General features: G+C 41.6%; 1 protein-coding gene across 1 annotated transcript in view; it reads right to left on the reverse strand.

Annotated features, from left to right (window-relative positions):
• Positions 1 to 20,553, reverse strand: part of Map3k7 (mitogen-activated protein kinase kinase kinase 7) — a 57,289-nt gene that overhangs the window by 5,141 nt on the left and 31,595 nt on the right. The window contains exons 13-15 of the mRNA XM_032904939.1: positions 15,239 to 15,303; positions 5,619 to 5,724; positions 173 to 234 (exon numbers count right to left, since the gene is read on the reverse strand). Coding sequence (XP_032760830.1) covers positions 173 to 234; positions 5,619 to 5,724; positions 15,239 to 15,303 — 233 coding nt within the window. The remainder of the gene's footprint in view (positions 1 to 172; positions 235 to 5,618; positions 5,725 to 15,238; positions 15,304 to 20,553) is intronic.

Here is a 20,553-nt window from a genome sequence, read left to right on the forward strand (position 1 = left end):
CTTGCTTCTGCTTCCCAAGTACTAAGATTAGAGTTGTGCTCACCATGTCTGGCAAAGACATTTGTGCTGCTTTGATTTTAAAGGTGGGCAACTATAAGCAGAGCTGAGTAGACAGGAACACACTGTGACTGCCATCACCTCCCTCAGGAGTGAAAGCAGAGTTCTGCTTTACCTGCAGCTGGTGATCCAGTGTAAGATACGCCATTGGGATGGAGTTATCCGAGCCATTGGTATCTGGAAGAAAAGCATGCATTTCATTCATTAATTCATGAGTGTAATTACTCACTTGCTGAATGATAACAAGTAAGAAGTATGGGATGTCATTCCTCTCCCTAAATATTATTAAATAAAAGTTATGTTCTTGGAAATGGACAGGGTCTAGTTATGAATTCTGAAACACAGGATCATGTATATTAAAACACAAGCATGGTCTACAATTGAAGTTGGCTATAAACTAAATAGGATACTACATATTAAAGATCATAGGCCCTTGTTTAATTAAAAACAAAAAGACATGACACATAGCCTTTGTATTTTAAACTCAGTCGTAGACGATCCTATGCCGCTCCAGCCCACATTTTTTTCGTCATGTTGTTTACCAGGAGGGTGGGTCAACTATGAGCACCAGTGTACACAAGAAAGGGAAGAACAAGTGTTCTAGATTCTCCAGAGGTTCTTTTCTGTAGGTGCAGATACAGACATGAACACCCCAGCCTGTCTCTCATCAAACACTGGGGAGAGTATATGACAGAAACAACAGAGGACAAAAAGGCATTTAGAACTCTGGCTTAACACCATGTTCCAAACACTTACACTAGTGAATTCAAGCCACCAGCCAATCTTGTCAAAGCACTCAGAGGAAGAACAACTGCCCTCCCACTGACAGACTGGGAGGGATTACAGCAAGGTCACATATGATGACAGTGGAGACACTGCTCGGGGTCCAGCGAAAAGAGCTAAGGAAACTCAATGACCCACTCAAACACTGCTTTCCACAAAACTCAAATGAGAAGAAAATGACAGACCTAACCAAGAGGAGAATGAGCTGTCTTGAAAAGTTTCCTCAGTTAAGCACTTCCCTCCCATAGCTCTCCTCAACCACAGATACTCTGTCCCTCACTGTACCCGCACACAGTCTCTCACAGGTACTTCAGAAGCACTGTGCTTGTTCATGAAGGGACAATCAAGGGACAATCTTTATTGGACTTCATGTCTAAAATCAACAAGTGGCATTTCACTTTCTCTTTTCTGCCTAAATTGGAATTCAGCTTCTAGTTTCTAATATAAACAGCTGGTCACGAGGTAGCATAGTCACTGCGTGAAAGTTTATTTTTATACTTACTCCTTAAACATGACCTCCTCTCATAAATATTAAAACTCACACTTGTTTAGGTTAATTTTACTAAGGCAAAATGTCTGTTTTTTCCAACACAACAGATGTTAGTGCCGTCGTTCCTTTACTACACTCCCTTAGCGTGGTCTGAGTGAGAATGGCCCGCTGGCTCATGTACTTGAGTATCTGGTACACTGAGCTGCTTGGGAAGAATGAGGAGATGCGGCCTTGTTGTGCCTGAGGGTAGACTCTGAGGCGTACCATTTCCATGGTCTGTCTCTTCCTGGCTCTTACTTGTGGATTAGAACGTGAGCTGTCATCTGCTGCTTCAGCACACGGCTGGCTACCTGCTGCCATGTTCTCTGCCATGATGGTGATGGACGCTAATACTCTGAAACTGTAGACCCCCAGTAAGATGCCTTTGTCACAGCAATAGCAAAGTAACTTCGACGTACTTCTTACGGCTGTTTCCCTTTCTCTCTGATATGTGACTGAGAGTATGAAAAGCCACGGAACTATCAGGTCTTATTTAACTAGTCTGCGTCTTAACCACTAAAGCATTTGGCTTGTCTATAAAGTTTGCAGCTTACCATGCCATACTACGGCAAGTTTACTGCTTCTGTGTATCACAACTCTAAGCACGGTCACCACACATGTGTTACATCTTATATTTATCTTTGCAAGGTTCTAAGCACAGAAGAAAGTGAGTCTGTGTCTTGTAAATTCTCCTAAGTTGTGTCTAGATATTGCTATTTCTAGGCCTTGGGGAAAATGTTTCACTTTACACTCATAACAGTGTAAAGTAAAACAGGAGAGTACTCATTTGCTAAGATTTTAAATTGTTATGTTCTTTAGTTTTTCTCTGGAAGTATATAGAACAATTTAAAAATGAAAAGTCTTAATATTTATGCTGTTTATGTTTACACTTGTGGTTTTTTTCCTGGGCCTGGGAAGATAAACGTCTTGATTCATCTGCTCTTTATAACCTATCCTGTGTAGTGAGTGACACATAGCAAAGACAAGCTTCGGTGGGCCTGGGCCCAGGTAAAGCATCCAGTGACTGGTGGGCTGCAGTCTAACTTGGGCCACACGGGTTGAGAAGGATACCTGTACATGTATGTGTAGAAACCGGTGGAGAAGAGACACTTAAAGAGATATGACTTCTTCCTGGGAATAGATGTACCACATTGTTGATTCACATGTACAAATCTAGACTGAAATTAGGAAACCCCGCCAAGGCAATGTTAGGGAGACTAGTCCCTTAGTTTAGGGGATCATCATCACCATCACCATCACCACCATCACCAACAACAACTCAACAACAGCCAACAATAACAACAGCAGCTGGTGTCACCCCAATGGCTAGAGCACTTCACTGTGTCCCACTGGAGAGGGATCCTGCGGAGCTTTGCTACTATTAATGTTTAACTTACCCAGAGGGGAGAGTCCACACCCCTTGCTAAACATAGTTCTAAATTATACGACACAGGGAAAGCAGCTCATTTCATTTTTAAAATGAAACTATAAACTTGACTAAGCCACACCAGGTATCTATAAATACTGAAATAATTTTTTACTTTGTGACGACAGAAAACTAACTTCAAAATTTCAGTTTAATTGGCACTTTGTTTTTCTTTTGGTTTTGGAGACAGGGTTTCTCTGTGTAGCTTTGGCTGTCCTGGAACTCTCTTTGTAGACCATCTGGCCTTGATCTTACAGAGATCTGCCTTCCTCTGCCTCCTGAGTGCTGGGATTAAGGGTGTGCACCACCAAAACCTGCATAACCTCAAATGATTTCATCTTCCAAAGTTTAAGAGACCACCTTCCCTCCTGATGGACTGAAACACAGACCGAGATCTTCCTTAGATACAGTGCTAAGTGTGTGTTAGGCATCACATTACTTCTGCGCGCTCAAGATGAAATGCTATCCTTCCCTTTGGACAGGTATTTTTAATTCGTCATCATGATTGAGCTATTCACACCGGAGTTTTAATAAATTAAAGGCTTTCAAATGTCTATGCATTTGAAATGAAGTCTCTCGTGGGCTATGAAAGGTTGCCAAATGGATTTTTCTCTCACTTGGGCACATATTTTGTGTTCTTAAAAACCAGAGGCTGACACTCGGGAAATAACATCAACAGCTGACAAAAGGGGTCCCATGAAATTTCAAAGCTTCACAGCAAAAGAAATAGTTAGGCTGGGCATGGTGGCCTTTAACCAGCACTTGTGAGGCAGAGACAGGCAAATATCTGTGAGTTTGAAGCCCATAGGGTCTACCATAGTAAGTTTTGAGAGCAGCCAGTAACAAACACACTGTGAGGTCCTACTCTTCCTACAAACCAACCAACTACCAACCAACTAACCAACCAACAAACCACCAACCAACCAACCAACCAACCAACCAACCAACCAACCAACCAACAAACCACCAAGCAAGCAAGCAAGCAAGCAAGCAAGCAAGCAAGCAAGCAAGCACAAGTTAAATACAGTCTATAGAGTGAGGGGAAAAAAACCCCTTTCATGTATATTTAGAATAAAAACAATAGACAAAAACCCTGAAGAAAGCAAGCAGCCAATCAAATCAGTACACAGACTGATGATTAGATAGTTCTTAAAAGATATAACACAAATGGCTAACAACACATGAGAAATGACCAGCACTGATTAGGTCATAGGTCCTAGAGGAGAACCTAATGTTATCTTCTAAAATAACATGCTGTCAATCCGCCTTCTAAATAGTGGTATTTATTCCTATAGATTGCTTCCAACCTTGGCCAGAGACGTGGCAGTAGCTAATGCAGAAAGTGGGGGACGGGACCGGGACTGGTTAAAGTGTTAAGAATCAGTAATTGTGAATGCCCAGTCCTAAGTGGAACAGTTGTATCAACAACCTAAGGCTCAGGGAATATCACAAAAGAGCAGGAAAGAATCTAAGAAGCAGAAGGTCTCCAGGAGGCTGTGAAATGCTGTCTGATGAACAGGGTCTAGGCATTATACTCATGAGTCCAATGCAGCTGTGGCTACCCACACAAGATCAAGCCAGTCAACAAATGAGCATAGATGGGGAAGAGGCTCATGAGGCCCCACCCTTAGCTGAGCAATTGATTGCTGCTGGAGGAAGGGGAGTTATAAGTATTTTTCTTGGAGGGATGCAACTGTTGCTAGGTTGCCCATGCTTGGTATTAGGGGGAACAGTAATTGGATTCAGTGGGCCATAAATAGAAGACACAAAGGTGGAAGGGACATTGGGGACTGGATCCAAAAGGAGAAGGATAATGGTGCTAGATGAGCATGCTCAAGATACATTATACACATGCATCAAACTGTCAAAGGATAAAAGATGCTCAACCTCACTAGTCACTAGGGAAAAACGCAAATTGGAACTTTATTGCAATCACATTTCAGCTGCCAGGAGAGCACCCTATGTCCACTGCTGGTAGAAATGTAAACTTGTCCAGCCATCATGAAATCCCATACAAAAGTTCCCCACACCAATTATACACTCCTGGGTATGTAACCAAAGGACTCAGCTCAATGCACAGCAGTACTTACACATCCATATTTGCTGCAGCTATTCCTAAGAGCAGAGTTATAGAACTCACTGGATACCCAACACTGAGGATAAGGAAAATGTGGCATGGATACACAATAAGAGTTTCCAGCTGTGGATACAACTGGAAACAAGTTGAACTAGTCTTTGAAAACTGTTTGTTTTCTCTCTTTGTGGTTGCTTAACTTTACAGATACATATAATCATGTCTGTATAAAAGACATAAGAGAAGTGAAATTATCTAAGGGGAACAAGGAGGACTAAAGGAAGGAGGATGGGTGAAGAGAGAGGCATGGGGTATGTTCATTATGCATGAGATCCTTTTGTGAAGACGTCCTTACACAACCCAGTCACGTCGAGGAACACACACGGTAGAAGATGAGGTAAAGATGTTGATGGTTACTGTCATCGATATGGGACTGCCGTTACTGAAAAGTCCAACAGGAACGATCATGGTACAAAAGCCACAGAGGGAAGTATAAGAACACATGTTTCTGAACTGGAAAAATCTTTTAGTTTAGTATGTGTGTTTAGTATGTGGGAGGGAAAAACATACACAGGATAAGGCAGCTAGTCTCGGCCATAATACTCCAAGGGCATTTTGAAAGTTACTGCCAAGTAATTGATTTTATAAACATGAAAAATCTAAATAATGACATCATGCTTCTTGTCTTTGTAAAGGTTAATGCCTCTCAAGTCACCCCATTTCATATTAGAAGGAACTAGACTGGTCACCTGTGGAATCATCAGGGGTCCAAGGATGACTGCGAGCTGGCTTCTCTGAGGTTGGTCCTGAGGTAGTGATCATCCTGACACTAGGGCTGGATGACCTACTGCTCACCTGTGAAGAAATGGCAGGAGGAAAAGGTGTCACTTTTTTCTTTTCTTAGAGAATGACAAGACACATCTTCATGTCCAGTGAGAGGCAAAAAGAATCCATTTGTACCAGTAGATGCCTAAGACTCTTGAAAGTGGCATTCTAAGTATAAAATCAACATATATCAAACTCACTATGCATTCGTACATAGCATCTCCTCAAAACCTCTCAGCTGGGATGAAGGTAAGTAGAGGAATAAGGCTCACCAAGCAGAAGTAGATGGGGAGCCCTTAGCTGCCAGTGCAAAGACTTCACAGCCCAGAGCCCTGGGCTGTCTGCTGTGTTGAGAAGAATTAGTAATAGAGCCACCAATTCTTGGTAGGATAAGAAGGCCCGCTAATCCCTGCTTAAAGTCAAGGCTTGGGAATGCTTTGCTCTCTTGGAAAGAAAACTAGCAAAAAATGATAAACCTTCCAACAAAAGCTGAGGGCAAAGAGCATGGTGGCAGACCACTGTGGTGAGCACGTGGAGGCAGAAGCAGGACAATCATGTAAGTCCCTTGTAGGGGGCACTCAATGAGGGGAAGACAGGACCGAGCAGACACACACACACGGAAGTACAAGAAATCAGACAAACCCACATGGTCAGATACGGTCAAATTCCAGAAACTAGACAAGCCAAAAATAGAAGTGGCCTCCAGAGGGAAGTGGCAGCTACAGGTGAAGTGTCCCTAAGTCAACAGATCTGAAATTAGAAATGCTTTGAAACCTGAAACTTCGAGTGCTCCTAAGATGCCACAAGTAGAAACTGTGTACCTAACAAACACCTCATGTGACAGGCGGCAGTCAAAACACAGGCACACTGAAGCCATCATTTAAGTGACCGTATTGTATATTAAGTGATGCACATTGTACAGAGCCAACAACTGCATGTCAAGTTTAGGCCTGGGCCTCATGACCCAGGTGTTCCATCACATACATGCATATATTTCAAAATCTGGGGAGGGGACCCTCAAAATTGGAAACACAACCCATGTCCCGCTTTTCAGAAGAAATATTCAACACAGACACTCACAAACCATGAGCTACAGCCACCACAGAAGCCAGAAGAGTGGGTACTGGCTAGAGAGCGCTGGCAGGAAACTGGAGTAGGTGAAGAGTGTGCTCAGCACAGCGTCTGCAGTGATCGACCTCGCCTCGCCACCCACACACTCCTACCACAGAAACGTCACTCGCGAGAACTCTCTCCTGGTCCAAAGGGCCAAGAAAATACTGATAAAAATGGGCGCTGAAAACCATACTGAAACATACTGAAAACCACTGAGGGTGGGGGCAGTAATGAACTTACCAAACTACCAAGCAACATGGAAATACAACGTAATAGAACCAGAATAAGCAAGAACATTGTTTTTAAAATGCTTGTGCTATTCAGGCAGAGTAGAGGTGTTAAGCAGGCTGGGTACAAATGTTAAAATCTCAAAGGTATTTACTAACAGTAGCTCGGTCTAACTCTTAACCCAGAAAGAGGAAGGTGATGAGAAATGAGAAATGTACCTATTCTACTTCAAAGACATAAGAAGATACAGAAGAGTCTAAAGTAAGATGGGACAATTTTACCAGTAAAAGGAACAAATACAAGCTACAACATTCAAGTACAAAATGAACGAGGCAGAATCCCCAACCATGAGGTGGAGAGATGGCTTGGTGGTTAAAAGTGCTTCCTGTCTCCAAAAGCCTTACTTTCCAGAGGGCTGATGCGGTTCAGAACTCCAGCCCCCAGGGATCTGATATCCTATTCTGGCCTTTGTGAGGACCCGTGCACATGTAGCATGTATATGTGCACATACACAGAGACAAACACATGAGTGAAAAAAAAATTAAAGCCCCAATCAAAGAGTCAGGATGAATTAAATGTGATGCAACAAATCTAATTTACAGAGGCTGGAAAGATGACTCAGTTGTTAAGAGCAGTCACTGCTCTTTTACGGGACCCAAGTCAGGTTCTCAGTACGCACATCAGATGATTCACGTATGCCTGAATCTCCTGCACCAGGACAGCTAACATTGCCTCCTCAGCACCTCCACGCTCCTGCACATCTACACCTCCCATTAGACACAACAGCAAAAATGTGAAAAATTAGAAAAAAAAAGAAGGTAATCAGAAAAGACAAAATAGGCAAAAAAATCACTCTGTTATAGTGACAGAACATCAATAATAGAGACTAATATTAGAAAATATATTTTAAAGCCAAACAAATTAAGCAGCACTGATGTGAGGTGCTCTATGGTGGGGAAAATCTTGGGGATGTAAGCAGGGAGAGGAGCCTCTCCCCAGCAGAGAAGCCCGCATTAAGTAGTCAGCAAGGTAAGGCCCTTCTCCCTTCCCTGGCATAGGTTTCCATAGGCATTTCTCCTGAAACTTCACTTACAGAAAATGATGTGAACCGATCTCCTATACACCAGGAGCTTGGTGATCATCTAAGGGACCTGTAATTCTACCCTATAATCTTGCTTTTCCAAAGAGAAACAAGGAAACAGAAAGGATCTTACCAACCCTGAGCTGTAACTCGAGAGTGACCATATGGTCCACACGGCTAAGACAACTGTAACTGTCCCATCCGCACTCGATGTCTCTGCAGCATTCCGAGAAGCACGTGAGCTTTCCCCTGACAGCTAGCCCTACCATTTTTCCAGCATCAAAACTACAATTCCTGGTTTGGCCCATGCTGATGTCCGTAGAGTCTAGAGGAACTAATTCTTCAGGCTGCTGAGGGCAGCAGTGTGGAGCATGCCTCTGCCCACTCAAGAGTCGCAGCCTTAATTATGTCCCAAGACATAACAGTCAAACGCAGGCACATTAAAGGTCGTGACAAAAGAACACAGTTCTTGAAGTTGTGTCTAGAAGCTAAATGACAACACAGCTGAGATCATGCAGTGGTGTCCAGGTCCGTCCTGCATCACATGGACGATTCCCAAGGACAGTTCCTTGGGTTCTGGTTATATTTATACTCCACTCCTACATAAACTTAGGACTGATATACTTTTCTACTATTACCAAAGATTCCTCCACAATTAACTTCTCAAGGATAGAGGGAAAAACTTGAGTCCTCAAATCTAAAGTTCTCAAAAACAACCTTAACTGTACTTTTTAAAAGTATCTGAAAAAAAGTACAAGGCATAAATAAGAAAATTACATAACATCTGACATTAAAAGCTCAGCTCTGGCTCGCTTACATTAGAGCTCCAAACCGTCATGGAAACACACTTTATAGGCTCTGCTCTTCCAATATGGCTGGTAGAAGCCTGATGGCCTTAAAAAGTGCTCTCCAACTGTTAGAGCTTAGCGACTTTTCTCCTGAAGACATTCCCAGTTTACCCTCTTCTTACAGAGTTCACAGATGCAAGCGCAACACCTGACAGAGATGCCGCATGGCAACCTGGGGCAGCGAAAGAATGTGAGTCAAATGTAAACTCCTGGGGTGGGCTGCCAGCAGGCACAGCGTGTAGCTGGCCTTTGGCTGGAATCTTATCTCTGTATTTATGAACTGGGATGGAAAGTGATTTTACAGACAAAAATAAAGCTTATGCGTTTATGTCTCACTGGAGACCAGAAAATAATTCCATTAAATCAAGAACTTTCATGCTCAGTGCTATTACACACATTTGAAAGCCATTCATACCTTTCAGAATCTTAGTTACTGAAGTCACAGAAGCACAAAACAGAGCCTGGGGCTGCTGTTTGTCTTACAAACTTTAAAGCATAGATGCGAGGGGTTTAAATGGGTACCTTCCTCTACGGCAGTCCTGGGTACTCACAACAGTTCCTGAAATGCTCTTAAATCACATACACTTTCAGTTTGAGATTTGCACCGTTATAGCCTTTTATTTTGTGAGATAAGACCTCACTACACAGTACACTCTAGCTTTGAACTCACAGGGCATCAGGAGCTCTTATCCACTGAGCTCGTCCCTCCCATGCCCACCCCGACACAGAAAGAACAGAGCATAAGATTTAGCTGCTTTCTCAGTGTTACCTGCATTTCCTATCTGGACAGCAAGAATGCTGTCATGAAGACAAAGGAGCATCACCAAGAGCTCTGGCAGGCACATACTCACATCAGCACCTACTGTGTGTCTGTACGCTCACGTTCTGTAGGAACTCCACATAGCAGGTGTCTCAGTGCCTAGTTGCATAAAGACTGGTAAAGCTCAGGACACTTACGGAGCACAGGACACTGTGTGTCTGATTCTCTAAACAATGGTAGCTGTGTCCCTGTGGAGTGGTAGACGTACGCTGGATGGAATCCCAAAAGGGCTCTGAGGTCTACTTTACAGTGTGTCATTGTAGTGAAACAGGAAGGCTCACCTACATGGTTCACAAGTAAAGGAGTCTGGTCACCGGTCTGGAGTCACTATTCTAGTATTTAAAATGGGTTAGCCTGGCTCAGTGATATAATTAATCATTACTGGAAAACTACTTAATGAAATTACAAACAATGTGAAACGTAGCATTCACTAGGATCACTTCAGTGGAAGTTACATGTAGTGTTTTGGTTATTTTGTTTGTTTTTTGAGATGTTAGTCTCAAATTCATCATGCAGAAGAATGAATGGTGACCTTGAACATACTATCCTGCTACCCCCACCTCCCAAGCACTGGATTATCGCCCATCTGGTTCTCCATGTGCTGAGCATAAAGCCCAGGCAAGCACTTACCAACTAAGCTAATCCCCCACTCCTGTACTGTAAGGCAGAACAACGATAAAGTTTATAGTGTGGCACTGAATCTGACCTGCATTCCAAACCCCTTAACAGGGAACTGAAAACATGGTGGAAAATACAGAGACCTAGGTTCAGGGTCCTAATTCTCAGCTGACCCGACTGCAACGAAGTATTCAGTGTCTAGGCTTAAGATACAGGTGGTGTCTACTAAGGGTCTGCCTGGTACCAAAGTCAGTGCTTAACAAACAACAGTATTATCAATAGTGGTTCTCCAACTGTAAGAAAAATTATCAGGTAAGTATGGTCTGATTAAAAGAGACTTGGCTCTGGGGTGGGGGTGATGTTCGCCTAGCACAAAGAAAGTCCTGGGTCTGGTCCCCGACACCATACATAGATAAGATATGGTGGTGGACACCTATAAGCCCTTGGGGGGTAGGGGCAGGAGAATCAGGAGGTCAAGGTCATCTTTTGCTACACGGTTTGAGGCCAGCCAGAGATATAGTAGACCTTGCCTGAAGTCTGGGTGCAGAAAAAGCTCTACTAAGACCGGGCACTTTTGTTGCTGCCAGTCTCCAGCCAGCGGCTGCCAGCAGCACACTGGTAGAAGAAAGCTGGGTAAACTGCTGTTGTGGTGCTAAGGGTTCTCTACGGGGCACCACAGAACATCTCCGAAGAGGCTTTAGAATAAAATTCACAGACTTTGGATGGCTGATTTGGGGGAAGACAGAGGTTCGCTCTCAGTTGCACTGCTGCCAACAGGGGCAATCCCACTGACAGACAGGACAGAACTGCATTTGGCAAAGCATCTGTTGCCTTTCTCACATGTGTAGGGAAGGACGATGTTTATGTTTGGCAGTGACCCTCATACATTAAAGTGGACTTGCTTTGCCTTATTTTCCCAGGGCTGAGCACAACCATTTTTGATACAGATAGTAAATAGGGTTGCTTTTTTCTCCCCAAAGATACTAAAAGGCCAGATACCTTTTGAGTGCTTCCTAAGTGTCCCAAATTAACTGTAAACCATATACACTGTAAGTGGTAAAGAAAGCCTTTTACATATTTGCATTAATATATGTAATTAAGTTTGCTTTGCTTTCAATAGAAAGGGAAGTTTCAAAAAGCCCTACATTTTAATTTATAGGTAAAAGTAATCTTATTGAGATTATTTTTCAAGTCACAAACCCAAGTACACACAAATGGCCAGTTTATTTTTTTTCTTTGAGATGTAATGCTAAGCTTTATTAATAAACCCTTCCTTTTCATGACAACTCTACTACCTGGGCTCGATTTTCTGGTTGGGGTCTTTCCCAAGGGAGAAGACTCAAAATAAAAGTAAAACCAGAAGCAATCTCCCCGAACATCTGCCAATCACTCCAGCAATCCTGGAAAGAAGCCCATTGTAAACCATGGAAACTCATGCCGAGGGCATGCTCCCTCCACAGAGTGAACGCTCTCCTCATGAGTAATCACACGGGTCCAACCCAGTGGTCACCCAGACACTTTCCTGGTGAAATGCTGTCACAGTGCACTAGGATTATTCTTCTATCCTATACTAAAGTACACACATGGCACCTTGGGGTTATAACACTTCAGTAATCTTGAAAGAGGATGCAATTTAAAAACTGGTTATATCAACTATGTGGTTATTGCCACATCAAACCTTCTCTTCCCCCCTTACCTTCCAGGATGGATATGGCAGACAGTTCAGGCCAACGACTGTCCACAGCTACAGTCTGCCCCAATCCCTACATTTCCCTACGTTGAAGGCACTGGACATTAAGGGTTACTCGCCACGTGCCTTGCTAGGTATGTTCAGTGGAAAAATAAGCAAGGCTTAGTATGTGAGCATTCACACAGACGCTCTTACACTAGTTGCTACTCTGTGTCTTAGAGGAGAGGCTCACTGTCCGAGAACACTGGGTTAGAGCTCAGATAACTGGAAATATTGATGGCAACGGTAAACAGAGCTTGGGAGTTTGTGTTCACCAAGACTATAGACTCAAAGGAAATAGCAGATGTTAATTAAATGGGCTGACTAAAAGCCTTTAAATATCAGTGAGGGAAATGGGGAAACTTAAGTCAAATAGAAAGTTCTAAGGTATACCAACACACAGAAAAAACATTACTGAGTAAGTCCAGAAAGGTTTAAATTTAATAATGACTCTAAAGTATACATATAAAGTAATTTATATATCTATATTTTACCTATGTATCTATATTTCTATATTTTAGGATTATATGCGTAAGTATATGTATACACAGTATGGATATATACAGCATGAATTGTCATAAAATATTACCAGATTTAAATAAAGTCAAGGTATTTTTAAATTCTTTTTTTCTTCAGACAGGGTGTCTTTATGTAATACTAACTGTCCTGGAATTTGCTATGTAGATTGGGCTGACCTCAAACTCAGACATCTATCTGCCTCTCAGGTACTGGTATTAAAGGTATGTAACATCATGTACAGCCTATCAAGATATTTTTATGTTTATATATTATAGAGAACTATAAAACATTATTCTATTAGAAACTACAAAGAATTTCATAAATTCTTACAAAAATGAAATAATAAAACTTTCTATGATGAAAATGTATATTTTCTCAAAGTAAATTACATTGATATTTAACATGTATACATGAACCATTATGCAATAATTTTATTACATATGAACACTGTACTCACATGAAAACAAAAAGAACAAAATACCTCATACTTAGTCCTCACTCTGTTAGAAGACATGATAAAAGTGTCTGTCACGATTGGGAAAAGATCTTTACCAATCCTACAACAGATAGAGGCCTTATATCCAAAAATATACAAAGAACTCAAAAAAGTTAGACCGAGGGAGACAAATAACCCTATTAAAAATGGGGTTCAGAGCCAAAGAATTCACAGCTGAGGAATGCCAATGGCTGAGAAACACCTAAAGAAATGTTCAACATCTTTAGTCATCAGGGAAATGCAAATCAAAACAACCCTGAGATCTCACCTCACACCAGTGAGAATGGATAAGATCAAAAACTCAGGTGACAGCAAATGCTGGCGAGGATGTGGAGAAAGAGGAACACTCCTCCATTGTTGGTGGGGTTGCAGACTGGTACAACCATTCTGGAAATCAGTCTGGAGGTTCTCAGAAAATTGGACATTGAACTGCCTGAGGATCCAGCTATACCTCTCTTGGGCATATACCCAAAAGATGCCCCCAACATATAAAAAAGACACGTGTCCACTATGTTCATCAGAGCCTTATTTATAATAGCCAGAAGCTGGAAAGAACCCAGATGCCCTTCAACAGAGGAATGGATACAGAAAATGTGGTACATCTACACAATGGAATATTACTCAGCTATCAAAACAACGAATGAAATTGTGAGGCAAAATGGTTGAAACTGAAACTATCATTCTGAGTGAGCTAACCCAATCACAGAAAGACATACATGGTATGCACTCACTGATAAGTGGCTATTAGCCCAAATGCTTGAATTACCCTAGTGGCCTAGAAACAAATGAAACTCAAGACGGATGATCAAAATGTTTCACCCTTCTTTAAAAGGGGGAACAAGAATACCCTTGGCAGGGAAGAGAGAGGCAAAGATTAAAACAGAGACTGAAGGAACACCCATTCAGAGCTTGCCCCACATGTGGCCCATACATATAGAGCCACCCAATTAGACAAGATGGATGAAGCAAAGAAGTGCAGACCGACAGGAGCCGGATGTAGATCGAACCTGAGAGACACAGCCAGAATACAGCAAATACAGAGGCAATGCCAGCAGCAAACCACTGAACTGAGAACGGGACCCCGAAGGAATCAGAGAATGAACTGGAAGAGCTTGAAGGGGTTGAGACTCCATATGTACAACAATGCCAAGCAACCAGAGCTTCCAGGGACTAAGCCACTACCTAAAGACTATACATGGACTGACCCTGGACTCTGACCTCATAGGTAGCAATGAATATCCTAGTAAGAGCACCAGGAAGGAGAAGCCCTGGGTCCCAAGACTGAACCCCCAGTGAACTAGACTGTCGGGGAGGCAATGGGGGGGGGGTGGGGAGGGGAACACCCATAAGGAAGGGGGAGGAAGGGATGTTTGCCAAATGTAGAAATACTTTTCAAGTTAATAAAAAAAAAAAAAAAAAAAAAAAAAAAAAAAAGTGTCTGTCACGTGCATTTAATTTTAATTAACAGAAAGAAAACCCTTAATGACTGAGCTCCTTTTACATACCTGATTGATTAGAACTCTATGGTAGAGTTCTATGGCCTATACTATAGCATTATCTGACTATTTACAAAGAAGCTATAATGAAGAGACGGGAATTTACAAGAGCACTGAAAAGCTGTAATGACCAGAAGTTCTCTTGAGTTTAGCCATGAGATTAGTACATATTTTCAAGGGATATTTAAGAAAAATATAATGCCACTTGGATACATCAAGTGAAAAGACGTTTAACATTCTCCAGGTGGCCCCAGGAGAACATCTTATTAGGGAGGCATTCTCTCATTAGTAAAGGTAATAACACTAATTATTCACTCTAGAGGACAATGGTAACGATGCTTTATTAAGTTACAGAACAGAATGGTTTCTGAGAAACACATGATGCACTGCTGAACAACATGCTTCCTCATGCAGACCAAACTGAATTAGGAACACTAGTGCTTTTGCAGTTTCCTATGGACTGATGCTCTCAGCAACAATCAACTTCTCAACCACATTTTCAGGTTACCCGCTTTTGCAGAGGACATTAGGGTTCATTCTTGATCTCTGTCTATCCTAGTTGCCCACAGACAGACAATTTGGATGTTAAGTCTTACCTGACCAGGTTCTGTCCCAGTAACAGTCAAGTCTTGGATGGATCTACGCCTTGGTTGCCCGTTGCCTTAAAACAAAACAACAACAAAAAGTAAAACTTCAATCTAGCCAAACAAGCGAGAAGGTGTAACTGCTCAGAGGAAGTGTGGTCTGCTGCTCCTGGGATCTAGGTAACTTGCTGCAGGAAAAAGAATGAGTAAATTTAATGTAAAAACCCACCAAGAGAAAATCTGAGGAAGGAAGAGACAGAGAGGAAGCTAATGCATTAACTCAAGAGTTGCTGGCCCACAACAGAGTATGACCTGATACGATGACACTCCTGACGAAGGAACAGCAGCTCAACTGTCTCCACCATCTTCTGTCATGTGTTTAAATAGATGACTGCTTGGGGGCTGGGGCTGATGACGGCATCTATTTCAAGGGCCTTACGTGACAGTTTCACAGCAAGACAGCTAGCAGGTTGTAGGACACATCTGACTTAGGCTGGCAGCAGTGCCTTGGAGGATGCTTAGGTTTAAATCCTTGCCCTGAGCATTTAACCCCATTAGTGTCTGTCCAAATGCTGTAATTTATCATTAAGGAATAACAGCTCACTTCCCCCTTGGAGACAGTATTCATTCTATGCTCAATACATAGCTTGTTGAGATGGCCTATTATGAACATTAGCAACAGTTAAAAAAAAAAGATTCTATGAGCAAGTCTTCAGCAGAACAGAATGACCTAAACAACAGATTCCCACAGCACCTTTCCTTCCCACAGAGTTGGTTTGTTGATACAGTATGTTTTAACAGGAGAGTTCAGCTGTTAGAAAAGGAAACACTGAGAAACAGCTGGTATAATATTCACAACTCCTTTGACCCTGAGAGTGGGACCATGGAATTCTGCAACTAGTAGGCATCACTCAGAGCACACACACACTAGCAGTTGTACTCTGACGAGCAATGAATCATTTCTACTTTTTACACTTCATGATCCGGGATACAGAAATCTTAAACCAATTAGTACTGTTTAATATCTTAATCCATGTGACTTTACTATTGCTTTACATATAAACTAAATTAATTTTACACAGAATTAAGAATGTTTTATGAAATAACACATGTAATATAAAACTCAAATTTATAGTCATTCTTGAAAGGATAGCTCGTAACTTTTCCCATTTTAGACTGTTTTAAAACTCTTTGTATACTTTGGATTCAAATTTACTTCAAGTTTCAATTTATTCTGTAAGTCCCACATTCTCATTACGAAGTAAAACAGCAAACTGCATTTACTGTACTGACAGCTCCAGGGTACTTAACTATTTCTGTTCCCCAACAGAAAAGATACTGCTATGAGTAATGAGCAATTTTAGGCACATTTCACTCAACACCCTCATCCTAAAATTAGCACATGGGACAGTCTATAAAAGTGTCTGCAACTCTCTTTTCAGATCAGCAACATCTGTGAATCTGAGGAACAACCCATCATGTGTCTATACACCATGACATCGCCATCACAGTTTCCCCAAATATGAGTTCAAGTCTAGCTGGGGGACAGAGAGAAAGGGGGAGGAAAACTGTAAGGAAAAGGATAAAGAAGAGCTGACAGTTAACAAATGCCATAAAATGAGAGTTTTCATGCTACAGCATGAGTGGAAGCAAGCAGTATTAGGCAATACATTTTAATGAGCACGACCACGTCAGAAACCACCTGGCAAACAGCTCAGACAAAAGCAAGAGGACTGCAATCAACAAATACTTGTTGCTCCAATATTAAGTTTAAAAGCCATAATTTAGAAATATGAATATGAAATAACTCAAGCTCCTTGTGTTGCCGATGAAAATTACTGGGTGAGTCCTTAGGAAATTTGAATTTTCAATTTTTTGCACTGAATACTAATTTAGAAATATACTCATTTTACACTTCAAATATGTCTTATGTGTGTTTGTATGTGTGTGTACTCCTGGTATAGCATGGGTGTGGAGGTGGGGGGACAGCCTGTGAGAGGCAGTCCTTTTCCTCCAACCTGTAAGTCTAGGGGATCAAACTCACACTGTCAGGCAAGGCAGCAAGTCCCCTTCAGTCCCTGCTGGGCCATCTCAGTGGCCCTCATTCTTCACGTTTTAAAGTTATTTGATATGTGCACACCTGTACTACATGTGCTCTAGTAAACAAAAAGGCAGGAACCCCTAAGGCAGCATGACATAAGCAATAACCAGCAGTCTGCACATGACGCCCTCAACACTGTCACTGTAAAAAATCCTCAACTTCTGCTGGGCTTGGTAGCACATGCCTGTAATCCTGGCACTTGGGAGGCAGAGGCAGGTGCATATCTGTGAGTTCATGTCCAGCCTGGTCCACACAAGGAATTTCACGACAGCCAGGGCTCTGTAGAGAGACCCTGTCTCAAAAAAAAAAAAAAAAAAAAAAGACAACTTTAAGAATATTTTTAAAATATATCATTGGCAACTTGTGCTATGCACCCTCTTCCAGGCATCAAGGTAAAAAGGAAGGCAGTAATACCAGACACAATCAAAGTCTTTAAAAGGCTGCTCTTTTAACCACGGGTGAGTTCCTAAGCAAGTGTTCAAGTCATTCCAGAACACGTCCAGAGATTACTGCCTGAGCCCCTCACACAGTTCACCCCTGCTTTCACTTCTAATACACTAAAACTTCAAAGTTCTTGTGGACTCTTTTAGACTCTTCACTTCAAAGCAAACTATTATCCTGGAGACCCTTCTTGCCCAACTTATTGAAAAAGTAAGATTTTTAAGTTCTAAATAATAAAAACTACTCATGCATAAGATAAGATTGAAAACACTGTATATATAGCATTTTCTATGTACGCATTAAACTACTGCTTAGCAGTAAACTGAAGGCATAATTTAAAATATGTGCCCACTAGGTTGCCATGAATGTGTTACTAATTTCTACAAATTATGACTTGGAAGGACACCAGATAGGTTTCTCAAAGCAATTAGTAGAGACTGATGATCTCTGCCTTTGAACTAGCTTTATTAGACTACAATTTGAAGCTCAACCCATTTTATTTTCTTCTTTCTTAAAAAAAAAAATTAAATCTTATTTTTTAGACATGGTTTCATCACGCCAACCCCTAGTTGGTAGCCCAAGTAGCTTTCTTTCTTACATGGATGATACAAATAATATATAATGTTTTTGAAAAGCAATGGTACGTAGGGGAAGATTGGGATTTCTTGGTTTGTGTGGACCTGTGCCAGACCTTCTACTACTTCATCATGATGAAGTCATGAATGTCAAACAAGGTAGGAAGGAGATTCGTTTGGAAGGAGGGACTCAGTAAGAGGAAGATGACAGGGGGTGAGGGTAAAAATGAACAAAGTTGGGGTTGGGGATTTAGTTCAGTGGTAGAGCGCTTGTCTAGCAAGCGCAAGGCCCTGGGTTTGGTCCCCAGCTCCGAAAAAAAGAAAAAAGAAAAAAAAAATGAACAAAGTTCACTATCTACACGTATGGAAATGGCAAGGAAAAGACAAATACACTCATATCAAGTCTGTGTGTGAGTTGAAGCAGAGCTGTTACGGAGAGGGGGAGCTTGTGTCAACCATGGACTCTTTCACTCAAACAGCACCGCTGCCCTAGCAATTAGTAGCAGAATTAAGGTAAGCTAATCTCAAGAGGACCCAATGTCCTCGTCTTCCTAAGGGAAGCCCACCCCACAATGGAAGCACTAGGGAGGCATGGAATGCTCTGTCTTCTGTGACCGCAACAAAAGAGTCAAAAGCACCATGTGATCTGAGAGTCAGAAGATCCTGTCTGGGAAGACTCCCCCATCGTCAGATTTAAACCCGTCATCTATGATACAGCTATCCTTTCAATCTAGGTACCAGGGTGAGAAGCCATTGAGATGACTACTCTAGCCAAAAAAACCAAAAAAGGCATTTTACCAGGCTCTCCCCGCTCAGCTCTACTGGCGTTTCAGATTAGCTCCACAGCAGGCTGCCTAGAGCTGTTCGAGGTCGTTAGGTGCATCTGACCTCTGGTCACCGTACAGCACTAGTTCTTGCCCCTCTAAACTATTCTTTCTTGTCTGCCCTTTAGATTTATAAATCTAATTTAGGATTAAATTGCTATCTGTCTAAATTTTTCTGACTTTGTAACATATTCAAGCTTATTACAGCTCTATGTAAATTTAAAGTCTGCCATCTTTTGGACAGTATATTATTCCTCTATGTTATACCTATCAGTAGTGAAATAAAATAATTGCAAATACTTTGCTAATTTCTAAAAAAAAATTATTTATTTCAATAAATAAAAACTAGTGCATGAAAAATGAGTTAATATTTTCGAACTTGGTAACAATGTTATAAAATAGAATATCATTTTAATAATTAAAACATCAGCTATAGTTAAAATGCAATGTTAAATAAGTATTATCATGGGCAAAAGTATAGAATGCTAAAGAATCCATCCAAATTGCACATATGAGAAATATATTCTCCATCAAAATGTTGGGAGTGAAGCGACCCAAGGAAAATCTTTGGTTTTTTGACACAGAGATAAATGACCAATTTAAAAATATCTACCTTGGGGTTGGGGATTTAGCTTACTGGTAGAGCGCTTGCTTAGAAAGCGCAAGGCCCTGGGTTCGGTCCCCAGCTCTGAAAAAAAAAAAGAAAAGAAAAGAAAAAAAAACCTCCTTTATTTTATTTGTCTTGTCCAACTATGTGTGTCCATGTATGTGTGAGTTGTGTTTGGGAACAGAGAAGAGCTTTTCCCACCTAAGGGTCCTGGGGTTAACCTAGGCTGTCAGGCTGAAGGGGAAACGCCTTTACCTGCTGAGGTAACTCCTGGCCAGATGATCATTTACACACATAGAGGGTGCTTATGCCATTTACGTTTTTATTAAAAATGGTGGCCTTTATTCATCTATGATATTACCCCCATAAGATATAAAAGCGTTTATTAACTGATACCCTGAAAAGTCATGTGTGAATCGGGTATAAAACATAGCTTGCTGACCTTCTTCTTAAGAAACTAGCAACAGAGCTAACTAGCTGGTTGACCATACGAAAAACTGACGAGCCTCATCTGGCTTCAACTTTCCGCTCTCCAGGTAGGACAACACTGTGCAGCAGCTCACCCACGGGCCCCCCAGAGACAGGCTGGATAGTGAGGAAGAGGGCCAGGAACAGAAGTTCCAAATAGTTGATCCTCTAGTAAAAGGGACCTAGGTGTTGCTTATCTGTCCCGTCCAACAGGAGAACAGGTAAAGTGGGGTGGTGTTCTCCCTTCTGCTATTTTCCTTTCCCTTGAATCTTATTGCTGGAGATGTGAAATTATGTTTGCAAATTGGTTT

The sequence above is a fragment of the Rattus rattus genome, chromosome 1 (genome assembly GCF_011064425.1).
Source record: "Rattus rattus isolate New Zealand chromosome 1, Rrattus_CSIRO_v1, whole genome shotgun sequence".
Lineage (NCBI taxonomy): Eukaryota > Metazoa > Chordata > Mammalia > Rodentia > Muridae > Rattus > Rattus rattus.